This window comes from Pseudochaenichthys georgianus, chromosome 23, assembly GCF_902827115.2.
Source record: "Pseudochaenichthys georgianus chromosome 23, fPseGeo1.2, whole genome shotgun sequence".
Taxonomy (NCBI): Eukaryota; Metazoa; Chordata; class Actinopteri; order Perciformes; family Channichthyidae; genus Pseudochaenichthys; species Pseudochaenichthys georgianus.
Window position 1 is genome coordinate 14,132,543 of NC_047525.1, and position 21,205 is coordinate 14,153,747.

A 21,205-nucleotide genomic window follows, 5' to 3' on the forward strand; every position below is an offset into this window, starting at 1 on the left:
TAATAAATACAACATATAAATCAAATAGTAAATGATGGTGTGTTGTTATAGATTCACAGCAGTTAATATAGTAATTAAACTGAGACCCACCTTTACCGATTGCAACTGTAAATTGATGGACACAATAATGCAACAATAATCACAATTTGGATATACATGATTAGAGGAAAACACAATGATTAGGGATATATTATCATAATAATAATAATAATAATAATAAGCCTTTTCAATAGTTTTTTCACATTTCTTTGTAAATACTTTTCTGTGTATTTATTTATTGCACATTTGATTTCTTGTTCTTTTATAGATCGATACTTTTTATGCACCCTTATGATTCGATTAATTATTACTTGTACTCTCTACCATATAACTATTCTACACTGTCGCACTTTTATTCTTCTATTTTAAGCAAGTTATCCAAATACTTCTTCCATCTCTAAAAATAGGTGTGGAAGGCATTCTACCGGATGTTGCTGGCAGTCCATGAAGGCATCATTCTTCCATTTTACCTTCAGTTTACGCTTGCGCAGTTCTGTGTGTCTGACCTTCATAGCAGTAACCATGTTTGCTAGGACCGGCGCGTTGGTGTTCTCCCCACAATGGTAATGTCAAAGCTGTTTAAACAATTTCACATCAGTATTTGATGCTATGTGCATTGTATGTTCTACATGTGATGTATGATTAGAGGAATTGTGAAACTTCAATTATGTGATAAATGCAGTTTTTGAATGCAAGGACATGCTAACGTAGAGGCCGCAGCTAATGAATGACAGTGGTGTGCTGCACAGTTCAGACAAGCTAATGCTAGCTAAGCTGACATTTACTAGTTTAAACATTCCGACATTGTGCCAAAAAACTTGCAACGAGTTAGCGTTTCACACATACATTTCTCAGAAATGTTTATTTCCTACATGTGAGACACAGTCTCAGCAAAAGTGTTTACTATCTAAGCTTATTAGTGCATCGAATCCAAGCTAACCACTGCTAGCACACTTGCAGCGTTAGCAAGCAGCCAAATAAATGTCCTAAACGTTTAAGTTTGAATCAATCTATGATAACATGATAAAAGTTACTCTTTGTATGTATGTTGTTATTAATGATGTTGACAATGCTTGCAGCAACAGCTTAAATACACTTGTTCTGTTCACAGTGGGCAGGTCAGGAACATGGCTACCTTGAAGGACAGTAAGTACTTTAGTAAACTACTCCTGTAAATATGTAAAGACAACAGCTAAACAACATGTTACACACTATAATCTCCTAATGATAACACGCCTGATGCAGAATAGTAATAATCTAGGCCACGCTATACTGGAAATGACCATTTCTATTATCTAATTTTACAATTATTTACATGGGTTCGCCCATTGGCTGTAAGACACGACATGCCAAACACTGTATTCATATATTTTATTTGACAAATGAAATGCTTCACATGCATTATATTGACTTTCAAGCTAAGAGGATCATTACAAGCTGATGCCCATTGCGGTCTATTTTGGTTGAAGGTTATTGTGCAGGCACCTGGAGCACAACTTGTATATTGCAAACATTAAACAACTAGAACATGCTAAATTGTTTACCAAATACTAGTGATTCACTAAATATTGCCTGTGTTCAACAACAACAAAAATATATATATTTGAAATGAAACTTTCTTGTATTTTTGTGTCTTTCAGTCTAAGGTCATATAAGCAGCGGGTATAATAAATAATGTGACTTTATACATTATTTGCACTTTGCATAAATTAATTCTATAAACTTGTATTATATATTCACATAATTGTGTTGATGGAGTGTCCATGTCGTTTTTTTATTTATTTAATTCATTAATGTTTTATCTTTAGAAACTTTGAAAGCACTTTTTTTTTAGAGACAAATGTATATTGTGATGTTATAAATGGGCTATATAAATACATTTTACATTTTGTAAATGTAATAGTATACATTTAAATGTGATGATTAAAGCTTCAACTGTCTGAAATAGTTGGTATGTTCGGTTTAAGTACCTTTTTTAAAAAAAAAAAAAAGTAAATATGTGTTAGTCTGACACTTGTATCCTCTATTCTCTAGTCACCATTCGGTTGAAGTCCATCAAGAACATCCAGAAAATCACCAAGTCCATGAAGATGGTGGCCGCTGCCAAGTATGCTCGTGCTGAGAGGGCGCTGAAGCCATCCAGGGTCTACGGTGCTGGTGCTCTGGGTACGTTACACCTGGCCTCCTTAGTGTTATTTTAAACTCCTCATGATTAGGATTTAACTCATCTATATCCCTGGAGTAAATATCCTCTCTGCTCCCCAGCCCTTTACGAGAAGGCCGACATCCAAGTAGCCGAAGAGAAGGTCAACAAGCATCTGATCATTGGTGTGAGTTCTGACCGTGGACTCTGCGGCGCCGTCCACTCTAACGTGGGCAGGAACATCAAGAGCCAGATCGCCCTTTCCAGCCCTGGCACGGAGGTCATGGTGATCAACGTGGGAGACAAGCTGAGAGCCCTGCTGAAAAGGTACCAATGGAAATGTTCATTTATTACATTGATGAAAAACACAAGTCATGTCCGGTGTTGGGAATTTCTGAGCAGATATTTAGCCAACTACTTTGTTTACCAGCAGCAAGAAATTGGTGATATTGAGCTGGAGGCTCAGGCTTTGATGGTTCAGAATGTTGCAAAGATAATGGAAAATAAGATGAACTGTTGCTTCCCTGTCAAATGTTTTTAATGGACACTTTAAAAGTATACATTTCCATTTGTTCTTATGTTACAGTTTATATCAAAGTTCATTTTTGAACTTTTAATTGCTTGGGTGCAACGATAAATGGCTCAGTTTCACTACATCGAAATTCGGTCGTTTGCAAATAAAATGTTAGAAAATAGTGCTATATTTCCACCCTAGTTTCTCAAAGTCCAAGGTGGCGTTTTAATTTGAAGCTTTAAAAACAAATATATTTACTTTACTATAAAATAACACAAAGAAGCATAACTATAATTATTTAAAAGGCAGAAAAACAGCATTAGCTGGTAACTGAGCCTCCATTGTCCCAGGACTACGCAACCTTGTGGCAGACCTTTGCATTGTCAAGTGAGGCTTATGTCGAATGAATGACAATGCTAAAAGTTGTATCTTTCTTTAGACATTACACAGTGCAATCAACAAATATTGTACATTAAAGCAAAGAAGTTCTCTAGTGCCACTTTAACATGTGGTCATGGGAATGAAACGATTAAGAATGGTTCAAACCTTCATGGATCTTCTACCAATTCATATTTAGCAGAAAATCAAAAATGTAGATCAAGTAACGATTGTTTTATTGTGCAAATAATACCTGTTGTTCCTCATCAGAACTCATGGAAAGCACATCCTGCTGAGCTGCAAGGAGGTCGGCCGCAAGCCCCCCAGCTTTGGCGACGCCTCAGTGGTCGCCACCGAGGTGCTCAACCTGGGATACGAATTTGACAAGGCCTCTGTCGTCTTCAACCAATTCAAGTACGATGCACACCTTTTTAAAAAAACGTTTTTTCTTTATTTGTGTAAAGAAACGTTTAGAGATGAACAAGCAGAGTTCGACTTGTTTTAAAATACTGTATTATGTTGATAGATTAAATCTCCCAATTTCTCTGATGCAGGTCTGTTATCTCATACAAGACGGAGTCGAAGCCTCTGTTTTCCCCAGAAACTGTTGGTAATGCAGGTAAAGTTTATTTTCATTTTTTACTATGACTTTACAATGGCTTTTATATTTCTTTAGACATGATACAATGACATCCGCTACATTTATTTTTCGACCCTCTTTATTATGACATTTTTATATTTTTTGACATGTAATATGCTATGACAATACAATAATCTTTTTTAAATGTCCACATACTATACAATGTCTTTTTCTTTTTCTGACATACTATGAGTTTTTCCACAATATTTGTCATTATACTATACTGTTTTTTGTGTGTAGAATATTACAAACATACTGTACATGACATTTTTTACTTGTTATATTAAGACTATTTCACAATACTTTGATATACTTTACTATGACCTTTTCATATTTCCTGACATACTATGACGCTCTTCGTAATTCTAAACTATGACTTTTTTAAACAATATTTCTAATAAACTTGAACATACTATATTTATCAAACGGTATGCAGAGATCCTCAAGTGTCTCCTACAGATACATCCTGAACGTGTGTGTTCCTTCCTCCCACAGAGAGCATGAGCGTCTATGATGACATTGATGCTGACGTGCTGAGGAACTACCAGGAGTTTGCCATGGTCAACATCATCTACATGGCCATGAAGGAATCCACCACCGCCGAGCAGAGCGCCAGGATGACCGCCATGGACAGCGCCAGCAAGAACGCCTGTGAGACTTCACTTCCTCTGTCTATATAGAGAATTTGTAGGAATAGGATGTGCTGACGATGTGTCGTCTTGTTATATTTGGTCATCTTTGTGCTGTAAAATCTTTACAATGATGTCTGGCAAATACACTCGTTTCAGAGGCCGGAATCAGAATATTAGGCCACATTTCCCTAATTCTGTTTTAATGTAATCCTTTTCATTCATTCAACTGTAGGAAACAGGGTTTTGGACCTATATATTGTCACGGTCATGACTTTTCACATCTTGTCCTGCTTGTTTGAAACGAGTGTTCAGTACTGAGTTATGCTTTAGGATTTCACTCTTTCACAATAAAGTTTTATATTTTGATGTGATGGAAATTTTTCTCTCCTTTCAGCTGAGATGATTGACAAGCTGACCCTCACCTTCAACCGTACCCGACAAGCGGTTATCACCAAGGAGCTCATCGAGATCATCTCTGGAGCTGCCGCTCTGTAAGTACATTTTCTCTTTTACATTTGCAGATTTCACCTCAGTGACTCAACACTTTTTCCACCACTCTACTAACTTTTCACAATCTAATGGTAATAATAAACCTTTTTTCATCCGTCTTCTAACCCTTTGCTGAACTAAGGACCTGATGTGTTAAAAGCACAGGTTATATTGTAGGCTGTCAAGTAAGCATTACTGGTTGGCGAGTGTGAACAGCTTCTCATATAGAAGGGTGCTCACAAAACATTAGAAATAGTCTAGACGGTAGTGTGGTTTTTAGTATCCCTCAGGGTTCCCCTAGCTGAGTTCTTGCTGTTTGTGTTCTTACTTCAATTTCTTTCTTTGCAGATAAACGGGCAGGATCTTCATTCCCATTACCTATAGCTCTTCAAAGAACTTCAGACGTGTCGTCCAGAGTCTATGAACATGTGTGCTTCTATTTGTAAAATATATGGAGAAAAATAAACCTCTTACAGAACCATAATTTTCATCAGTCCCTGAATCTCTTTCCTCACAATAAATGCTGATTACTGAAAATGTATATGTTGAGGCATCACATTTATGGAACTCTTCCTCGCAACATGGGACTTGATTACAATTTTAAAAGGCATTGTCTTAGATTATCAATTGTATATGTTTCCGTTATGACATTTCTTTAGATAGAAATACAACTCTGGATATTATAATTATGCATTTATAATTATCAGTGGTGTAAAAATACAGAGGATGGAATCTGGCATGAAAGAGACCAACAACTATTTTTCGTGTTTTGCCGAGTTGCTTTAATTGTAAAAAGTGTGACGCACACACAGATTGAACCCAAGCAATATTTACTCAAGAACACTTTAAACACGACGCAAATGTGGTTGTTCTCATATTTTTCGTATTGCTATACTATGTCGTTTTTTTCTCATTGATGACATACTAGACTGTCGTTTTTACTACTATACTATATCGAAAAAAGACGTGTCGAAAATATTTTAACTAAATAATAAATCTGAAAAAGCTATAAGGGACCCTTGTAAAAAAGGTACATTTTATATAAGGGGTGACCCTTATTAAAAAATGATACCGAACATAAGGGGCTAACCCTTATCAAAAAAGTATTTATATAAGGGGGATCCTTATCTACAAAGTTAGTTCCGGAATTAAGGGGTGTATATAAGACTTATCATACAACCTAGTTATAGACACAAGGGGGGAACATTATCAAAAAAGTAAAAATGTTATATAAGGGTGGACCCTTATCCAAAATGTGAAGTTTGTATAATAGTTTATATCATAAAAAGTAAGTTCTCGACACAAGTTTCCAACATACAGTATACTGTGTAGTTCTTTCTCTTTTTTCGACATTCTATATTATGTCGTTATATTTGACATAATGTCCTATTACTTTTTTTTCGACATACATACATATGTTTTTTTACATTTTTAACATACTAAACTAGGACTTTTTTTTTTTTTAAATATCTCATTCGAAGTTTTTTATTTATTTAAATGTGTTCTACATTGTAGATTTACACTGAAGACATCAAAACTATAAAAGAACACATGGAATTATCTAGTAAACAAAAAAGTGTTAAAAAATCCAGAATATGATTTATATGTTGCTGACTACTGCAGAATGCTGTGGTAGCCATGCTGGTTAATTGTGCCTTGAATTCTGAATACATCACCAACAATGTTACCAGCAAAGCCCCCCACACCATCACAATTCCTCCTCCATGCTTCACGGTGGGAACCACACATGCAGAAACCATCCGCTGACCTTCTCTGCGTCTCACAAAGACACGGAGGTTGGAACCAAAAATCTCAAATTTGGACTCCTCAGACCAAAGTACAGATTTCCAATTTCTAATGTCCAATCCTTGTGTTTCTTGGCCCAAACAATTATCTTCTTCTTGTTGTTCATCATCAGTAGTGGCTTCTTTGCATCAATTGGACCATGAATGCCTGATGTTCGCAGTTTCCTCAATCAATGGATGTTGAGATTTGTCTGCTACTTGAGTTCTGTGATCATTTATGTGGGCTGTGATGCCCCTGTGGGTTCATCAGTGGAGAGGGTGTGGCTGTCCTGTCTTGGCTGCATTGATCGCACTGATTGCAGTAACTCAGGGCACCTGGGTCTGGTGCTCTACAGCTATTTTAAAGCCTCTCTGCTCCTGTCTGTTCTCTCTCTGCTTTTTCCTGCAGGCACCCGGCTCTGATGAGTATAAACCATGAGTTGACTTGAACAGTGTGGTGCAAATAAATAAACACCTTTACCTACCCGTTGAGTCTCCTTTTTGTTGCAGCCTTTTGAACCAGGTCGCAACAAATGGGGGCTCGTCCAACGGGTTATTTGTTTAAAAAGTTTGTGTAGTGCTCCGAGCACATGGTGTCATTGAGCAGCTGATTCATTGTTGTGGTCCAGCTGTGTGCTAGCTTGTCGCTGCTATTTGGGGGACACATGTCTTTTGGGTTTCAGGAAGCTGTAGTGTTTGACATGTCGTCAGGTTTTGTGTGCCAATCAGAGGGTAAGATGTCGCTGTTTGTTACGCTTTTGTAAAAGAGATTTTCCCCGCTAGGCTTAAGTGGCGTTTCCCCTTGGGTTGCGTCTGTTTTTTGTTTTTTTCATAGTGTTGTGGTGACGTGGTTAGTGTCAGCTGTTTTCGGACAGCTGTCTCGGGGGCACGTCCGCGTGAGTTCTTGGTTTTACCTGCGTGCAGGTTGCTCCATAACTCCGCCGGGTTCCAGTGCGTAATTACCCACCGCAAGCCACATGAAGACTAGGTGAGATTAGGAAGATTTTGTTTAGGCAGTTTGGCGGAAATTCTCTGTTGGGTAAATCTTATGCCCATGCGTGTTGGCAGTTTAATACTTTGCTTTCTGATTGGCTATTATGACTTCTTTGTCAGTGTTTGTGGATGCGCCCTCAGTGTCTTAAGGCCCTGACACACCAACCCGATTTTGGGAGTCAGAGGCCGTCAGAGGCTGTCGGGCATTCGCGGCGCCGTAGTCAGGTTGGTGTGTCCCGCACCGTCGACCGTGACACGCCTTATTTGAACTGCCAGACCCGATGCATGGCCGATTCAACATGTTGAATCGGCCATGCATCGGGTCGGACCAAATAATCACTCTGATTGGCTGTTCAGCTAGCAAATCAGTGCATGAGAAGCGAAGCGGAAGTGAGGGACGCAAACAAACGATTTAAGAAGGCACACACAGACTGCTATTCATTTTCATCTCATCATGGCGATCTGGAATGATGCAAACGAAGACCTGCTCATCACCTTGATCCAGGAGAGGCCAGCTCTGTATGATATTACGGAGAAAAGATACTCTTCTTCTTCTGTCTTCCGGTTGTTGCCTCTTTTGAATGACGAATACACACTACCGCCGCCTGCTGGTAAGGAGAGTTATTGCCACTCATGCACTGAAGTCGGTGCGGTGTGTTCCCGTGCGACACATGGCCAAAACGCAGGAGAACACGGCCAGGCAACAGCCGACTTCAGCGTCGGCTAGTCCTCTGGTGACTGCTTGGTGTGTCAGGGCCTTTAGGCTGCAGCCACACGAGGACGAAAACGGCTAAACGCATAGGATTAACGCAAACGCAATCACAAACAAGCTTCCGTCCACACGCAATAGTTATCCGGATAGTGTCTGTCCACACGAGACCGCTCCGTTTAGCTCCAACCGCTGGAGAAGCTGCAGTACATATGCAGGAGCCTGTACGTGGCGCTTCTGTTTATTCTCCGCGGTGGGGGCCGAGGGAACCGGGCAGCGTTTTTCGCCAGTCAACGTGTATTAAAGTTTAAATCTTCCGGACAAAATTAGTGCCGGTCAAAGGTCTTCTTTGTTATTTATTGAGCTTTAAAACAAATGAATAACGACTCTATATATTATAATAATAAAATACACGGAGCCTCTCTTTTTCCTCCCTCTCTTCGGACAGCGTCAGTGTCTGTCTCATGCAGCAGCTGATCCAGTAATGAGTGACCTGGCCGACAGTAAAAAATAAACATATTTATAACTAGTTTAGGGAGTTTGATGGTCATTAAAATAGCTAAGGGTGATGATCTGACTTGAAGTGTGTGTTTTGCTGCAGCGGGAGGAGCTGCAGGTGAGCAGAGCTGCGTGTCTCCGTCCTGTCAGATTAGACTTCACTCGCGAGAGAAAGATAAATAATCTGAATTCAGGGTGCAGTTTACTTTGACGTGGGGGTGAGCAGCAGAGGTGGGGAGAGGCGGGGCTATTGCCTCATCATTATTGCTGTAGATGTTGCACAAACAACTGTAGCATGGTCAATAGCGTCCGGAGCACGATAGCAACTCTGCGATCCGCCATTGTTGTTGTTGTTGGTGGCGAAACACTTCAGCAATGGCGCGGGGTAAGCGGAGGTGAGCAGAAGAGGTGGGGAGAGGCGGGGCTATTGCGCAATCACTATCAGTGATCTGAAAATGTTCGGATAGGGCGTACACACGGAGCCGTTTGACTCCCCAGAGAGTTGCGTATGCCTTTCTATCCACCTTCGGACCCGTTATCGTTTCCTCAGTCGTTTAGTGCCGTATTCGGTCGTCCTCGTGTGGCCGAACGGTCTATATGACAGTAATGCAAACGACCGAATCCGTCCTCGTGTGGCCGCAGCCTCAGATGATTGCCAGAAGGCGCAGTTGGTCGAAATAGCAGAGCACAATGACATTGCTGTTGTGGGGAGCAAGCGGAAACATGCCATTAAAACTGTCATTGTGTCATCTTTGTTTGAGCAGGGGGTGTTGCAGAAGAGTGAGTCTGGTGCGGCAGGGTTCGTGCCGGTAGTGGTTCAGACAGCTGGTTTGACGTTAGAGCAGCAAAAGGAGCTTTTGGCCATGCAGTTTGATCAGGAGAGATTGCAGTTGGAGTTGGAGCAGGAGAAGTTGCAGTTGGAGATGAGGGGTCAGCAGCAGGAGGTAGAGAAGCGTTTAGAGGTGGAGAAGATGCTGGAGGTGGAAAAGATGAAATGTGAGGTGGAACATGCTAGATTACGGCTGATGGGAGAGGGCAAGTTTTCTCCAGGGGAGGATGGTGGTGATAGGTCGGCATCAGGCAGTGGCGATATCATTTCTTACTTGCGATTAGTGCCAAAGTTCAATGAGCGTGACCCGGAATTTTTTTTCACTCTATTTGAACGCATAGCAGAGGCAAGAAACTGGTCAGATTCGGACAGAGTGCTGTTACTTCAGTGTGTAGTGTACTCACTGGGCGAGCACAGGAAGCCTATTCAGCTGTTTGTGCCGAAAATGCTTTGGACTATGATGGAGTAAAATCAGCGGTGTTGAAGTCTTACGAACTGTTTCCTGAAGCGTATCGTCAAAGGTTCAGAAGTTTTGGTCAAGGGAGATAAGCAGACACATGTGGAGTCAATCAATCAATCAATCAATGTTTATTTATATAGCCCAATATCACAAATGTTACATTTGTCTCAGTGGTCTTCACAGTGTGTACAGAATATCAGTATGACAATACGACACCCTCTGTCCTTAGACCCTCACATCGTACAAGGAAAAACTTCCAAAGAAAACCCAGTTTAAAGGGAAAAATGGGAGAAACCTCAGGGAGAGCAACAGAGGAGGGATCCCTCTCCCAGGACGGACAGACGTGCAATAGATGCCGTGTGTAAATTGAAAAGATAATACATTTGCAACATAGGTAGTCCAAATGTTTGGAAATGCATGTGTGTATAATAGGAAGATGAATCCACAAGGATATCCATCCAGGACCGATGATCCAGGACCACAGCCACGACTCAAGATCCAGCGCTCGCGATCCAGGACACAGGACCGCAGGATCATCCATGACTCCGGATCCCAGCGTATATAGACACCAAAAGAAAGACATTTGGGGAAGCTGGGTTAATCGGAACATGAGTGTACACGGGTATAGACAGAGAGAAGGAAGAAGTAAGATGTCCCCCGACAAACTAAGCCTATATCAGCAAAACTAGGGGCTGAATCTAATCAGCCCTAACTATAAGCTTTATCAAAAAGGAAGGTCTTAAGCGCACTCTTAAAAACGGATAGGGTGTCTGCCGCCCGAACACAAACTGGAAGCTGATTCCACAAATGTGGAGCTTGATAAGAAAAGGCTCTGGCTCCCATTGTACTTTTAAAGATTCTAGGAACAACCAACAACCCTGCATTCTTGGAACGCAATGCCCTAGTAGGACAGTAGGGTATAATGAGTTCTTTAAGGTAAGATGGCGCCTGCCCATTAAGGGCTTTGTAGGCGAGAAGAAGAATTTTAAATTCTATCCTGTGTTCTATAGGGAGCCAGTGTAAGGCAGCCAGAACAGGAGTAATGTGGTCCCTTTTCCTAACTCTGGTTAGTACACGAGCCGCAGCATTTTGAATCAGCTGAAGCGACTTGATTGACTTCTTAGTACTCCCTGATAATAAAGAGTTACAATAATCCAGCCTAGAAGTAACAAATGCATGGACTAGTTTCTCTGCATCGTTTTGAGGCAAGATATGCCTGATTTTTGCAATGTTACGTAGATGGAAGTAGGCGGTCCTTGAAATTGATTTTATGTGGGCGTTAAAGGATAAATCCTGATCAAATATAACACCAAGATTCCTTACAGTCTCACTGGAGGCCAAATTAATGTGTGAGTGTGATTTAACTTCTCATTTTCAGCGGTGGTGCGCGGCAGCAAAGGTTGCAAGTTTTGACGGTCTTTGTGAGCTCATTGTCTTGGAACAATTTAAAGACATTCTCTCTCAGCGTGTGGCCACTTATGTGAATGAACAGAACAGAACCTTCCACCGCGTTTAGAGCTGCTGAATTAGCGGACGATTTTGTGTTGACACATAAGGGCAGTTTTACTGAGAAGTATTCTAGGGGTGATTGGAAACGTGGAGAAGACAATGGCTATGCCCGCGGTGGTGCAAAGTTTTCACCAGGCTCCTCCCGTAGATTTGTAGGTACAGGGCGACCCGAGGGGGCCAAAGTGGACCTATGTCATTATTGCAGAGGAGGGGGTCATTGGAAGGAGCAGTGTCCGTTGCTGGAAACTAAGGGGAAGCCTCGTTTGTCACCACATGCTCCAGCTATGTGTTGTTCTGCCGTGTTGGATAAAAAACCGTTGGGTGTAGGCTCGGGCATGGTGCCTGATAAGGGCCGGTTTGTGCCGACTCGGATGCGGGTTCTGGTTTTGAGCCGTTCATCACTGAAGCTGTTGTATCAGTAGTCGGTAGTGACAAATATGTGCCGATTAAGGTGTTGCGTGATACAGCGGCTAGATACTCATTCATTGTTGAGTCAGTGTTGCCTTTTTCGTCAGAGACAGAAACGGGGGATTTTGTGCTGATGAGGGGCATGGAGATGGGCTTGATCCCTGTGCCACGGCATACAATAGTGCTGGATTGCGAGCTGGTGCGGGGAGCTGTGTCTATCGGCGTGCGTCCCGCGTTGCCACTTGATGGGATACATATGATTTTGGGCAACGATCTCGCTGGTAGTGCTGTGTGGGCTGGTGTGCCACCGCCTGTGGTGGTTTCCAGGCCGGTGGCATCTGGGGAGCCAGATGAGAGTGGTTTGTAGTTTGTGCTGTGACACGTGCACAGAGCCGTAAAATGTCGTCTGACCCACATGTTTCGGAGTGTAGCAAAAGTAATGTGGTACATGTGGTCTCACTGCCTGATCTCCCTTCGTCGGTGTCAAAGGAGGACTGGGTCAGGAGTCAGAAGGACGATTCATCTCGTTCTGCTCTGTGGACTGAGTTGTTGCCGGCAGAGAAGGTCAGAGACATAGCCCAGGCTTACTTTGTTCAGGGGGACTTGCTGGTGCGTAAGTCGGTGCCCTGTGTTGGTGATGCTGTGGGGGAGGCAATGTTTCAGGTGGTGGTGCCGAGTAGTTTGCGTGATGTGATATTGCAAATGATAGTGGTGGACATTTGGGGGGGAAAAAACCTATGACCGTGTCCTACGCTATTTTTTCTGGCCTCGGTTAAAGCGCGATGGTGCAAGTTATATTAAAGCATGCCACATATGTCAGTTCACTAGTAAACCAAGTCAGGTGGTGAAGCCTGTGTAGTGTGGTACAGAGTGAAGTAGCCCTCCACTACACATTTAATTTGAAAGTCTTTTATTTTGTTCTGCAAAGAGCAAAATATATATATTATTAATCACAGTTCGCCACACACAAACACCGTGACTTCAATCAAGTGTGTGTTTACGTTCTCTGCACGTATTTACTATACTAACACAGAAACAAAATGAACATCTGCATCAACATCCAACCAATAATCATGTCTGTTGCATTGCTATTCCAGACCAGTTTAATCTTGTACATTCAATATCAATTTGTTGCTCCGATACACAGTCAGCCAATCATGTCTACCTAACATTGTCACATTAACCAAATCACTTATGTATCTCTTTTAATTTATTTATTTATCTATTAACTATACACGAGCAGTCCGGGCTCTTTAGACCGGCTCATTGTTCTACTTTCCCGCCTCACGCTCGCTCAAGCTAACAAGGCCACCAGTGCTAACTGCTGGCTAGCCATTATCAGTACGTTACGTTTGCTGAACAAGTAACGTTCATAAACACTACTACATAAAATCCAACCGGGATCATAAACTCACAAATAACATATTCACTCATCAATTACCCAATTTCAACTCTCCGTTCTTACCTGCAAAGAGCAAAATATATATATTATTAATCACAGTTCGCCACACACACAAACACCGTAGAGGCTTCTCAATACTCAAATTTCCCCTCCTCGACTCCCCTCCTCGACTCCCCTCCTCGAGACTTAGACCCGCCCACAGGAGATGCGAGCGGAGGACCGAGGAGGGGAACCGAGGAGAGAGGAGGGGAAGCAGCAGACGTTTAAAGAAATGAGAACTCCTCTCCTCTGAGCGGTCATATTAAAGCGACGTCCGTTCATTATGACGTGGCAACAGCTGCATCAGCTGTCGAGTGTTTTGTCATATTTTATAATCTCTGTTAGATCAGCTGAACATTGTTCCCCCACATATTTTATTTGAATTCATTGAGAGTGCGGTATAATGAGACAATAACAGGCTACAGATGCGGACACACACACACAAATATATTTATATAAATATATACAATTTAAAGTATGAGAGCACTCTCATAATAACGTAACACAGTCAGAGACTGGATATACGCCCCCCCCCCCCCCCCCTCTCTCTCTGGTCGCTGAAATGGGGAATTGAAATTACGGGCCAAAAGTTGTATTTGCAAGTATTAAAAGTAAGGACATCAAACCAACTGAGACCCGTCTGTCCGCGGCATCTGCGCACTGTACAACACACACCTACACACTGTACAACACACGCACCTACACACTGTACAACACACGCACCTACACACTGTACAACACACTGTACAACACACGCACCTACACACTGTACAACACACACCTACACACTGTACAACACACACCTACACACTGTACAACACACACCTACATACTGTACCACACACACCTACAGCTGCTAAAGCATAATCAGGCTACAGCCGTTGTGTATTTTATTATGTGAAGCACTAAATGGTTTTAGAAAAATATGGACTCTTTGTAGATATCTACTAAACTAAAGCAAATAAAGAGAGTAGGCCTGTTATACTGAGTGATATATATTTTACACACTGCTCTGCTTTCTGCAGGACCTCACAGCTGTTCTCACTGTAAACATCGCGTTGCGATGAGAGCAGGTTCTCAAATAATATCCAGGGGATGCATGCAGAGCTGTCATTGGCTGAGATAAGTCCGGCCGTGCGTCACGCCTCCACCGTTCCCGGAAATGCATCCGCGGAGGAGCCGTGGAGGAACCATCAGTGTATCCTCGGTTATAGCTCCTCCAGAGAGCCTCCTCGATGCTCGATCCTCGGTCCTCGGTGTGCATTTAGAGAAATGAGACGTCCTTCAAAATGGCGCGCTGAAATTCATTTTCGGGTCACTACCGGAGGACCGAGGAGTCGAGGAGTCGAGGAGGGGAAATTTGAGTATTGAGAAGCCTCTCGTGACTTCAATCAAGTGTGTGTTTACGTTCTCTGAACGTATTCACGCGAGACTTCTCTTTGTCCCCAACACCGTGTAGCGAACGCGCCCTCTGCTGGTCGGAGTTAGACACTTCATACTGCTAGATAACACTACATTTTTCCAACAATAAACCAACCATTCCTTATCAGAAAACACAGACAATTCTCACCACACTCTTAACATGAGCTGTATTAATTGCAAATCATGTTAACCATGTAATTATTAATAATGTAGGTATATCAACCCACTGATGCCACACCTGCACCCCTCAGTCCCATTCCAGCCCTTGGTCAACCTTTTGAGCATTTGATCATACATTGTGTGGGGCCGTTGCCTCCATCTAAGTCCGGTTGTGCGTACATGCTTACTATAATGTGCCAGACTACAAGGTATCCTGCAGAGTTTCCCTTGCGCTTCATTTCAGTGAAGCCAGTAGTTAGGGCTTTAACCCAGTTCATCTCCACATTTGGGATCCCACGCTGAAGTTGGCTTCTCATTCAGAGCATCCGATTCGGCAGTTAAGGGGAAAGTTAAGGGACATTTAATTTACAGCGCTGAGCGAACAATCCTCCGTGTTTGAACCTCTTAAATCGCTGCATAGCAGATTTATTTGGAGTGGATTATCCCAGAGAGTCTAAAGATTCTTTATAACACAGTTTGAGATCTGTGAAACCTTTATTCTATTTGTGAACATTAAAAAAAGGGAGATTTCAGTGCTTTTTTCGCATCTTCACCACATTAGACCAGGTCCTGATCTAAAACCACAAGACCTACACTCATCAAATCTGGACTGGATTATCCCAGAGGGTCTAAAGATTCTTTATAACACAGTTTCAGATTTGTGAAACCTTACTTCTATTTGTGAAAATACAAACAAGGGAGATTTCAGTGCTTTTTTCGCATCCTGACCACATTAGACCAGGTCCTGATCTAAAACCATAGACCTAGACTCATCAAATCTGGACTGGATTATCCCAGAGAGTCTAAAGATTCTTTATAACACAGTTTCAGATTTGTGAAATCTTTATTCTATTTGTGAAAATACAAACACAGGTGGAAGGCTGAGGTTGCTGCAGCAGGACAGGATCAGGATCAGAAAGTGCACCTCCCAGCTGGGCAAGCCTTTATGCCTTCTTGAGGCTCCGCCTCTAGATGGGCGGGCACAAACAGGACGACACTCCCAGTACCTGCCAGAGGACAGCAAGGCAGGGAGCACAGACAGGCAGAAGGGGGGAGGGGTCGTCAGTCTCGTCACAACATGTTCTTTTGTTTTGTTTTATTGTTCTGTCTTTTTATTTATTTAAGTATTCCAGTAATGGATGTTGCATGTTTTAATTTGATTGTATTTACTTGTTTAAATGAAATTTGTTTTAGGTTCACTTATAAAATCTGTTCAGGGACAACAGATGAAAAATAGCCTCTTGGCTAACTCTGGCACATTTACAGGAATGTTAATTAATGTGCACTGTCTCTGTTAAACAAATGAATACATACAAATAAGTGTATGCTCCTCCATTTAGGTGATAATTCTTTATCTACAACGTTTTCGTATCTTAAATACTGTTTCATAGCAAATGAAATAGATGTTAAAGGAATTCAGGTTCATGAGATAAAGAAAAAGGCTAACCTTCAGTCTTTCATCCACTTTGAACAGCTTCTGCTGCTTTGTCCTAAAGCAAAAATATGAATAGCAATTATTTTTCTGAGAGAAGACAGGATTACAATGAACCAACTTTCTCATACCATTGTTACCAAAGTGTTATTTTCTAATCTTGCAATGTTTTTCACATTCCAAGCAATCCTAGTACTCAAGATGACATACTGTAATTAGGCAAACAAAGCTTGTTGCTTAACTCACGGGAGGCTTCTTTTATTTTATTTGTATTCATAATAATTTTTATTTTGTCAGAATGTAAAAATTACATTAGTTACGAATTTGTGTTCTCAAAAAACAGTGCATTGTGGATGTGTTATATTTTATGAAAACATTTAAATATTAAGAGTACATACAATAGTGGGAAAGTAGAAGGTCAATGATATAAATATAGAATAGAAAATATCAAGAAGATACTCAAATGATATCTAGAATAAAACAGTGTAGTGCCTGATAGGAGGATGTGCTAACTAATAAGGCTTTATTTAAACATTAAAGAATACTTTAAGTTAAGATCTTCTTTTAAATAGGAAAAAAGCTTTGGGGGTATCTATCTAGAAATAAATATTAAGCCTGACAAAGTCTAAATTGCATGGTTTGTTTTGGAACTTGACAATCAACTTTCCTGCAATGTTAACTATGTTGAAGCACTTATTTTAACTGATATTATACACATTAATTATAATCTTATGTATGTAGATAGTATAAGAAATGTGCAGAATACGACAGTGTAATGGTGGAAGTATACACACATATTGATAGATGTCTTGTAATGCACTGTTGAGGAACCTGTGACCCACATTTTTCATTCATTGCATAACTACACTGTTGTGTATATGATATGTCAATAAACCTTAGAAAATCTTGAAATCTTGAAAGGGATGTGCAAAATAGCAATTGTATACAGTCTTTAATTAACTATTGGAGAATAACGAGTAATGAATATGCTTTAAACGGATCTGCAGATAAATATTTAGTCTTCTCAAGCACCAACTATCAAATATCTCTCCTGATTGTTGGCACTTGACAATCACCTTCACTGAATTTTAAGGGTTCTGATTTAAGGGTTGTTTATATTTCACATCATTAATCCAAATCTGTAAAGTAACTAAAATAAATGTAGTGGAGTAAAAATACCAGGTTAACCTTAAAGAAAGCCCTCAGGATTATAAAAGACCCCCATCACCCCAGCCACAAACTGTTCTGTCTGCTGCCGTCTGGCAGGCGGTACCGCAGCATCCAGACTAAAACCACCAGACACAGAGACAGCTTCATCCCACAGGCTATACGATTATTAAACACCTGCACTTAGAAACAACATCCATAACATTCATCTGGCTGCTACTTAGAAATTATTTATCTAATATATCATATTCCAATCACCTGTATATAGACTCTTATTGCACTATTTCACTATTTTTTCTGTGTAGGCCTATCTGTTTTATTGCGTAGCACTGTTGGAGGAGCCTGTGACCTGGGGGGGGGGGGTAGGACACGTTCGATTCCTGTTTTGAATAGTGTGCCATCGATGGGTTTCATTCCATTTCAAAGTCCTTTTTGACACTCTGTGTAAACTTCGCACACTGCCACTCCAACATCCAATCACAGAGGTTGAGGACTGATCACGGTTTGTCAAGCTAAGCACATGGTGTAGTCCCAAACGATAGCTGAGGATTCTGGGTAGTGTAGTGTCTTCGGCCATCCTAAAACTCCGAAAAAACATTTGTTTCTCCGAATCGAAGGGGGGAAATACAAAAGCATTGCACACAATTCAAACCAATCAATGTTGTGTAATTAACAAGGATAATCTGGTGTTTTTTAGTCGATGAGTAGTGCAGATATCACTCTAAAATCAATCGACAGTAAGGAGAATACTTACTTCCGGGTGTACAATTCTCCGTTATCCAATGGACGCTCGTAATACAATAGAGAGAACATGATTATTATCTTTGAAATAACGTTAACTAAAGGGAACAATCTATTTGACACGGCTGAAGCTCTGGCCTTAAAAACGAACTAATTTAATACAAATAACAGTTGTACTACACACAATGCACTGTTTTTTGAGAACAAAAATTCGTAACTAATGTAATTTTTACATTCTGACGAAAAATTAAAATTATTATGAATACAAATAAAATAAAAGAAGCCTCCCGTAAGTTACTACAAGCTATAGAGTAGATTTAAAACACGTTTTATAGAATAAAAGCTCACTGCGGGACGTTGAAGAAATGCGTGTGTGCACCACGACAAAGGAGCCTCATTCACTTTACATTGGGGTTGTTTGCGTGGTACCGACACGTAAATGTAACAAAGTTCGTGACTCCACCACGCATTGTGGTGTTAAGGAGTCGTGGTGGAGTCACGCATTCTGGTGAGATCAGGTTGGAAAAAAGCACTGAAATCTCCCTCGTTTGTATTTTCACAAATAGAATAAAGGTTTCACAAATATGAAACTGTGTTATAAAGAATCTTTAGACTCTCCAAATAAATCGGCTTTGCAGCAATTTAAGAGGTTCAAACACGGAGGATTTTTCGCTCAGCGCTGTGAATTAAATGTCCCTTAACTTTCGCCTTAACTGCCGAATCGGATGCTCTGAATCGGAAGCCAACTTCAGCGTCGTGTGTGATTCAAAGCGACCAGGGTACCAACTTTACTTCCCATATGTTCAAACAGATCCTACAGCAGCTGGGGGTCAGGCATAACCGTGCGTCGGCTTACCATGTCCAACGCCAGGGGGCGCTAGAGCGGTTTCATCAAACATTGAAGTCCATGCTGCGTGCTTATTGTATGGAAATGGGGAAGGACTGGGAGGAGGGACTTCCATGGCTCATGTTGGCGTCCAGGGAAGTCGTTCAGGAAAGTACAGGGTTCAGCCCTAATGATTTGGTCTTTGGGCATAAGGTGCGTGGTGTGTCATCTGTTCTCCAGGATGGTTTGGTTGAGGGTGAGCCACCTAAAAATGTAGTGGACTATGTACAGGGCTTTCGTCATCGCCTGTATGTAGCGGTGGAAATGGCAAGGAACAATTTAGTTGGTGCTCAGGCTAATATGAAGAGACTCTATGACTGTTGGAGCCAATTTGTGTGTGTGTGTGAACGCGTCATCTAATCTGCGCACCTGGGAGCACGGGAGGTAATCAAGATATATGTGGGCACAGGTGATCAGTGGGGATGAGAGGTTAGAGAGGAAGCCACACGTTTTTCAACCGTGTTGACCGTGTTGACAGTGTGCGTGATTGTGATATGTTAACCAAGATTTTAGATAGGCCTAAAAGAACCTTTTAACATTTTATAAAGAAATAAAGCATTACAAATTACGTCATGGTGGACCTCATCCTTCACCACAACACGCGTTGGGAACTCTGGCTGCTAACCTCCATGAGTGGCTTTGTTTTGATGAGCGATCGCCGCTACAATGACCATAAAGCAGAGTATCGTGAATTCAGCCCAGGGGATCAGGTGTTGGCTTTAATGCCACTGCAGGTCTCACCATTCAAAGCCAAGTTTGCCAGCCCGTACACTGTTGAGCAGTGGCGTAACTATCGCCGGTGCAGCCGGTGCATTGCACCGGGGCCCACAGCTGTTCAGGGGCCCATTTTCATTTTTTTTTAATACATATTTGATTTTGGGGCCCCAATGGCATTGACTGGTTCACGCAGTCTTCAAAGTAACCTAGCAACCTAAATACATTTTTAATTTGTCTGTCCAATGACCTTGCTCCCTTTCATGTCATGTGATACCTTGCGTGACGAACGAACCGTTTAATCAACATCAAAAGTTATATGTACTACACAGCTATAGCAGCAGCAAGATCGGCAGAATTATAACAAATTGAATATCTAGCATTTATAATGTACAGCAAACCAAAACACAAGAGCGGCGCTCAAAAGAGAAAGGACAAGAGAGAACAAGGAGATGTAAAGGCTAAACAGACAAAATTAGACAGTTTTTTTTGTCATACATCGTCCTCGAAATCGAACGCTAACGTTGGTAATGTTGACGTGCAGCGGCAGCCGGAGGCTAACGATAGCTCACCTGCCTCACCATCATCTAGCTCCACAAGTGAAGCTGTATCCGTGGCTGTGCGACCTTCTTCTCCAGCCATGAGCCAGGAGGAGAGGATGGATTTGGCTGTGCCCGGCGGTGGTCCTACAGTTCCTGCAAGGGCCCCGCCCCTAACCGATAGGGGACTCTATGCCGCTATTGAGACCCCCAACGCCAAGATCAAAGGCTATATTATAGCAACCGGCCCATTCCCCAGAGACACACATCAAGGAAACAGGTGTTTCTCCGAGATGTATTACACCACCACTACCAGAGCAGGTATCAAACTGCCACGGACATGGCTGTGTTACTCCCCCACCCTGGACTGTGCCTATTGTGAGCCGTGCTGGCTGTTCGCAGACCGAGGTGCACCGTTCTACAGTGATGCGTGGACATGCGTTGTCTGCGAGAATTGACTCGCATGCACAATCTCAGGTCCATGTCAGAGCGTGTGTCATATGAACAGTGGAAGAAAAACGGGAGAATCGATGCAAACATGGAGAGGAATGCAAGGAATGCTGCTAATTACTGGATACAGGTACTTGAGCGTATTGTCAACATTACAATCACTCTGGCCACTTGTAACTTGGCTTTTAGAGGACATAGGGAGATTATTGGACAGCCCAACAGTGGAAAC

General features: G+C 41.7%; 1 protein-coding gene across 2 annotated transcripts; it reads left to right on the top strand.

The window, feature by feature from the left end:
- Positions 1 to 499: 499 nt before the first annotated feature.
- On the top strand, positions 500 to 5,319 carry atp5f1c (ATP synthase F1 subunit gamma). Of its 2 annotated transcripts, XM_034075260.2 has the most exons (9): positions 500 to 602; positions 1,151 to 1,185; positions 2,074 to 2,205; positions 2,305 to 2,509; positions 3,345 to 3,488; positions 3,629 to 3,693; positions 4,210 to 4,365; positions 4,741 to 4,837; positions 5,184 to 5,319. In XM_034075260.2, the coding sequence occupies exons 1-9, from the start codon at positions 562 to 564 to the stop codon at positions 5,185 to 5,187; spliced, it is 879 nt and encodes a 292-aa protein (XP_033931151.1). In that variant the 5' UTR covers positions 500 to 561; the 3' UTR covers positions 5,188 to 5,319. The 2 variants fall into 2 exon arrangements, with proteins under 2 accessions (XP_033931151.1, XP_033931152.1); XM_034075261.2 differs by lacking the exon at positions 5,184 to 5,319 and having other exon boundaries at positions 4,741 to 4,841.
- Positions 5,320 to 21,205: the final 15,886 nt, after the last annotated feature.